This window comes from Ceratina calcarata, unplaced genomic scaffold, assembly GCF_001652005.2.
Source record: "Ceratina calcarata isolate Rehan_Ccalc_2016 unplaced genomic scaffold, ASM165200v1 scaffold144, whole genome shotgun sequence".
NCBI classification, from domain to species: domain Eukaryota; kingdom Metazoa; phylum Arthropoda; class Insecta; order Hymenoptera; family Apidae; genus Ceratina; species Ceratina calcarata.
Genome location: NW_017135553.1, coordinates 3,293 through 10,215, shown reverse-complemented (window position 1 = coordinate 10,215; position 6,923 = coordinate 3,293). Strand labels below are relative to the sequence as shown.

General features: G+C 33.8%; 1 protein-coding gene across 4 annotated transcripts; it reads right to left on the bottom strand.

Annotated features, from left to right (window-relative positions):
- Positions 1-600: 600 nt before the first annotated feature.
- LOC108630883 (KH domain-containing, RNA-binding, signal transduction-associated protein 3) lies at positions 601-6,881 on the bottom strand. Of its 4 annotated transcripts, none has more exons than XM_018034452.2 (10): positions 6,476-6,881; positions 5,887-6,008; positions 5,692-5,808; positions 5,301-5,613; positions 5,100-5,214; positions 4,909-5,028; positions 4,104-4,204; positions 3,430-3,526; positions 3,198-3,319; positions 2,217-2,567 (listed from the first exon to the last, which is right to left on the bottom strand). In XM_018034452.2, the coding sequence occupies exons 1-9, from the start codon at positions 6,666-6,668 to the stop codon at positions 3,229-3,231; spliced, it is 1,269 nt and encodes a 422-aa protein (XP_017889941.1). In that variant the 5' UTR covers positions 6,669-6,881; the 3' UTR covers positions 2,217-2,567; positions 3,198-3,228. The 4 variants fall into 4 exon arrangements, 3 of the variants coding, with proteins under 3 accessions (XP_017889962.1, XP_017889941.1, XP_017889951.1); XM_018034462.2 differs by having other exon boundaries at positions 4,104-4,180; positions 6,476-6,728; XR_001916902.2 differs by lacking the exons at positions 2,217-2,567; positions 3,198-3,319; positions 3,430-3,526 and adding exons at positions 601-840; positions 1,151-1,260 and having other exon boundaries at positions 6,476-6,668.
- Between the last annotated feature and the right edge of the window lie 42 nt (positions 6,882-6,923).

The following is a 6,923-nucleotide window of genomic DNA, read 5'->3' as shown; positions in this document are numbered from 1 at the left end:
TGCAAAGAATGTTGTAGACAATTTTTGTTCCGAGTTGAAGCATCATTCTAATCTTGTAAGATACTCAGATATATCTTTATTAAATATATTTGAATTTCGTAGTATATTATATTCTGATATTGATTATACAGTTCATTTTTGTATATTGGTGTGCGATAAATAAATAAGAATATTGTTTCTAAGCAATTTAAACATTTTAACACTTCAACGCCCGTTACTTGATACTGATACTAATGTTAAATCTTCGAAGCGCATGCTAATATCAATTTTAAATGGTACGTACCCAGTGTTGAAGAGATGATACCCGCCGGATTCTTCTCAAGTTCCACCAGCTTGTCGAAATGCATTCATAAATCACACAAACCGACACTCCATCCAGATACGATCTTTACGTACTTTTGAACTACTTTTAAATGTTAATAAAAGACTCAGGCACTCACAAGATAAATAAACACTTCTTCAGCACTCATCAAGTACTTAATTGCCATCTTCGCAAGAAGCTGCAACTGCATGATCTGTTGGAGGAAATGATTCATACTGCAGAATAAATACATTCATACCTTATCTCAATCATTCTTATGAAGTAAAGAATGAAACACATATTCTTTAATTCATTTATTTTCGATCAGATCCCTTTTTTCACTAAAGATGTTGGGTGCACATTGATTGAATACACATTTATGTCGTAATCTATGATGTTCTTAAAGTATTACTGAGATTGACTAAACAATTTCAGGAAGCCTGATTTAAATCAAATGTTATCTTAACAATTATGATTATTGCTTAAAAGTTAAGTAGCATTATTTGATTACGTTGTGCATAGTTGTGCACCCCATTTTCCTGAAAGAAAGCCTTACTATCTCATAAATTTTTGCATCGAACTAACGAAGAACGCAACTCGAGCTCATGCAAATAAAAATTTGCAAAAAGGCACAGTAAATTTTTGAAATTATAATTCTGAATTACCCTTTTCCCAATTCCTGTCATAAAGAAAAAAGAAATTCGCGTAATAAATATCTTGTAATATATAAATAAATATGAATTACCAATGAATTATCGTATTCCTTAACTATTACGTTCTCGTAGTAAAATCCGATCATATAGACAACTTAAAAACAAACTTATATAGTAATATTAAAACAGTACTCACGTGACTCCAAGGCACTTCAAACTCCGCTGAACAGAGAAACAGAGGATTAAAATATTTCAATCCATGAAAACGTGTTTCCACGCTATCTTTCCACGTACGCTTCTATACACCTAAGAGGGATACAGGAAAAAATTAGAAGTAAACGCATCAAACGCTGTGGATCGAAACTACAATCAGATTAAAGTAAGAGTATGCAATTTTCAATTTACTGCTAATAGAACTTTAAACAGCGCCGAGGGCCAATCGAATTGACTCATAATTTAATCAGAAAAATAATTTTAGGGTTTACGTTTTCTTAAAATGTAATTAAAACAGGATCAAATATTTAAGGGAAGTTAAATGAAGTTTATTTATTGTTTTACAATGATTCTTAATGTATTAACATTTCATGATCCGATTTAAAACTTAAACACACTCAAAAGGTAAATCATAAATCTAACATACTTCTTTATGTCCAAGTTATAATGTTGTATTAATTAATAATTAGGATTTTGATTTATAATTTGTTCACATATAGACTTATTACATATTACACTGTTATACTTATTATTTATGTCAGTTTATCGGAATTACATGTAACTACGTATAGTTGAGAACAGATTACTTTAAAAATGGGAAAATGTTAATTTTTTGTATACTTATATTGAAAGCTTATACGATTACAGTTCTGTTTTTCGTTTCAATTTTTATAAAGTTGTAGCTATCGAACTTTCACAACAAACTTACACAATCTGCTTGTGTACTTTCCACGTGATCGTTAACATTTATTTATGCCATTTTTAATTTTCGACATGTCCTTTTAAATATTTTTCATCTGGACGTGAATATCGTACACGTTAGTATTAAACGAGTTACGATGTAATTTGCAACGTATTTTATATGTGTTCATATTTTAGACCTGTCTTACTAATTTATAACACACTCTTGTCCGAGCCATGTACTTTTCAATAATTGTATCAATATTAATTCAAAACAAACCTTCCGAACCGAAATGTATATGTAAAAAAAATTTTAAAAATATTATATTTCTAACAGAAAAGAAAGTTTCAAAAGGATTACATATAAAAATGATTAGAATAAAGATCTCCAAAAAGATTAAAAATAGCTCTAACAATCGTTTTTTCATTATTTAATGATTTTACTTGTCTCATTCCGCTGATCCTCTTGGTCCTCTAGCCTTCAGAACTGATGTACCATTTTTTTTATTTAATAGTGGAATAGGATTTAAAGGAACGGTATTATATTCTTTTTCGAAAGAACGTCAGGGGATACATTTTGTTAAACGAATTAACTCGAATTTTTGACAAGCATTAATATCGACCGCGAGAAAATCGAAGAATCGTTGAAGCACTTTCTGATTACAATTTTCATTGTGTTACATTTTCTCGTGACTATCCAGCAGGAACGATAAATTCATCTGAAAAGCACGTCAGCTTTGTTACACAAATAGTAGAAGAGTTGCGTCGCACATAAAACGAAAATGTAAAGACAACGTAAAGACGCGCGTTAGAGGAAAAACTTTAAACGGAACAAAATTTCGATTGAAAGAAAAAGCCACATAATACGAAAGATGGTTGAACGAAAGATTGTCATGCGGTCTATTTCTGTTTTAAGAAATCATAAGTGGTAGTCAACATTCATATCCCGCAATACGGAGAATATAAAGTCGCGCATCCACTTTTATATATCACTTATTATCATATCATCATTGCGGATCATCATGAACAAGCGTCGTATCATTATACATACATATACCATATGCATATAATAAATCATGAATTGTTCTAATAAAATTTATTATTTTTCTGTCTCTTTAATCGTTGAATTTTTATTTGATGCAAAATATTCAATTAATGCATTCTAGCCCACTATTACAAGATTTTTTAACAGAATCACTAAATTTTATTATTTTAAGTCATAAGACTCATGAGTAGCGATGCATATGAACATGCAACTATGATATGCAAGGATGATTCGTAAAGTTGATACGATACAAGAATATGATAAAAATGGGTACACGTTTTAATAGTGTCTGCGTATCGTTTACCGTGTTTAGTCTCCCCGATTTCCGTCATTGTTCAAAAACGATCTCGGTCGTTTACAGGTTTTGGCATCGCAGGCACCGTAGGTCGCCGAGTGTTAGGAAGATTAGACGTCAACGGTTTAGGGCTAAGAGAAACAATACAGTGAGAAAAACTAGGCCGCACCGAAACACACGAATTATTTGTTTTCTGTTACGAATAAAAAGATATTAGGGTGATTCTTTGGTAGATTTTTACTTGGAAGGTCGTGAATACGGGGCGTTGCGGTAGCGCGAGCTTGAGCCCGATGTCGTCGTCGTCTTGTACGATTTCCATGCGCGGCTCGATGATTCCTCTGCGAATTTCATTGAGTGATTCATTTGCATTCTTTAGATTAAATCACTCGAAATATCTTAGCTATACGCTACGCGAAGCAAATGTATTGTTATTCAAAACGGTTTAAGCGAACTGATTGCAACGTCACACGCTGTTACTTCAAGCCATTCCGTATTTGTTTAATAATATTTATTAGGAACTTCTTTTAATTAATTATGAGGAAATCTAACTTGATTTCGTAATGAAATTATCTTCAACTATCGGCTCCTTTTAACATGTTTTTAGGATTATCATTTCTATTTAAAGCTTTGAATTAACACTTGTTAAACTAATTTTAACGAAGTTTCATCTTCTTTTATCATTACGGTCGGCTCGGTTCGAAATATTTAATTGTGTAGTTCAATCAAAGTTTATCTATGCATCATTCATATATTAAAATGCTTTAATCCAAGAAAACTTTGACGCCATGGCTTTTATGTTAATTCTCTACACATCACACATGCGTGTGCGCATTTTTATGATGATTCATGTTTAATTATGTGTTAAATTTTTATGGTACATGACAGTAACTATGAAAATTGTGGAAAATAAAGTACCTGGATATTCGGATGTCTCGTAGTAATCATGCGAAGAATGGGGGACAGCTTCATCTTCGTAGTCGTAAGTTGTATACCTCGAGGAAGGATACATATCATCTCTAAATGATGTGTAAAAGTATAATGCACGTTAAAGAGAACCACTATTCTAAATTTATAATCACTCAGTTCGTGCATACTTCTCGAATTTAATGAAAACGTTCACACCACAAAGAACAGCCACACAGTAACAATTTCAATGAAATTGTTAAAATAAGCTTGCCGAAAAAATTCAGGAAATATTGCGCTGTCGAAAGCGCAAAGAACACATTTAAATGAAATGAAAAAGACTGAGCATGTTAGCATCAAGTCAAAGGAAACAATGATGAAGTTCAATAAATAAACGAAGTTAATAAACCATAAAAATATACGAATATAGGATTATGATAATCCTATGCAAACTAAATCACTTTCGCTATTTATTAGGTATGGGAATAAGTTTTAATCGTTTTTCCATTTCACTCGAGGAATCCGTTTATTGCCCGAAAGATGGGCGAAGGTTATCGCTTCTGATGGAAAATATTTTGAATAAAATCATTTAATATTTTCACACCCAAACTGTGCTTTTTGTCTACATAAAAAACGATTAAAACTTATTCCCATACCCAATATACTAAAATTGCAATGATCATCAGTTTGAAACTTTGTCACACAGAATCAATGAACAATCGCACTAATGTACACATAAACGAATGGATTGAAAATGCAATGAACACTGTATAGCAAAAATAAATTAAACACCATGAAAATATAGTATTAGTTATACCCTGATGCTGAAGCGTAGTGCCGATCTCCGTAACGACTGCTGCTACCCGTCGAACCGTGATAATCATAATCGTGATGAGACCCAACGCGATTACTCGAAACCGGAGTAGCGCTCTCATAGCTATAAATAATATACAATTAAACTTAAATGTAACACGACACGTACTTATTCGTATTTAATGGGAAACTTACCCGTAACTCTGATCCATTGCGACTCTTGCGCGATCTAAGATGGAAAATACTTTGCTCTTCGCTGATACGGGACGTGAAATCGGTCCGCGACTTGAAGGCGGTGCAAGTATCGGTGCTGAAATATTCAAGACAATCCATAATAATTTTATATGATCTCAAATAATTCAAACTAATAAATAATGCTGATAAAAAGGGCAGTACCTCGCGAGGATCGTGGAATCGTCGGCCTTGTAGTGGGTCTCAAAATTCCACCGCCACCTGGCACACCTCTGACTGAAGGTCTTCTATCTTCAGAACTTGCTGGCTCATCAGCCATACTCATTTCCATTTCTCGCATTTGCTCTTGACGAATGTTATCGTTGTTATCGGGAATTAAATATTTTCGGACTTCGGCTAAAGCGAACGCGATGCGAGCGTATGCCTCGGCCGGAGGTGCCAGCGCTGTGATTTCAACATGAAGATCATCCGAAAGATGAGCATATTTTGGGTCTAACGATGTTCGACATTCTTCTTCCTATCATAGAATAAATATATAAATATTCTAATAATAATTTAGTATTAGTCATCTAAGGAAAATAGGATTAATAAATACCTTTTGGCGATCTTTCATAGATCCTCGTCCTAACACGGCCATTTTGCACATAGTCTCTTCTTGCAAACGTTTCATTGAATTTCCTTTCGGGCCCAATAATTTTCCAACGAAGTTAAACTGTACATAATTGCAACTATTTATCACAATTCTCTTATATTTATTAATGTTAAAAGACTAAGCGTGTAACACGATTACCTTTGGATGTTCTCGAACGGGTACCAATACTTTAACCGAAACGCGGATTGGTTTCTCACGATAAATATCTACATATTTTGGATCTCTTATTGGTTTCCCGATCGCTTGAGTTTTTTGGATTTCTAGATAACGGAGCAATTAGTTTTCATTCGTGTTCAACAAAGTTCTCGTAAATTGAAGGCACAGATCAAGTTCCAATTGGAAGTTTCGTTAACAAATTATCTAACAAAGGCTGAATACTTTATAAACGTTCATTTTCGAAGGAATTCGCAAGTTGATAGTATCTAAGAATGTTCTAGACTATGCATGTATTTCTTGTGCAAGAAACATTCACATTTATAGACTGTTTCTTGTCTACTTGATTTGACATGTCTCATAAATTTTGTTTTTTATCCGAACGAGTTTGCCTCTCAATTCGTTCGGATAATCGACTTTCTACCGTTTTACCGAAAGATAATAACCGAGGATACAACAACACAACGCAAAATGAACATTATAAGAAGTGTAAACAATTACATGTGTAAAAAAAAAAGAATCGAATAGAATAGAAGAAAGTGAGTGCGGGTCGGCAGTGGGACATCGAATTTACCTTGATCAATCAGCCTAGTCGCGTTAGGCCACTTCTGCGAGTCTAATTCAACTTTTTCTTGCAAAAGTTCCCGGACATATTCCCCAGCCTTGTCAACTTGATGTTCCTTTTCGTCGCCTTCTTTCTCCGGTTTTACAACGGAGTTTTCATCCCTTTGGTACTTGTAGTCACCGTTACTCGGTCTATCACTCATGATTATACTAATCTTTCGTTGAAACGCGTACTTCGAATAACGTGCAAAGAGAACGCAATTATTTAGTTAATTAAATAACTAACCGGAGGTGCAGTGCACCCTCACGTCTTCGAAAGCTACGAAGCAGAATTACAATGGCCGAACACGCTAACTCTCCCTCTTCCACTTCTCTTCTGGCCATCTTAAGCCGGGTCCTCAACCAAAGCTGCATCATTATTATTATTATTAGACACTTGATATAGTGCTGTATAGTGC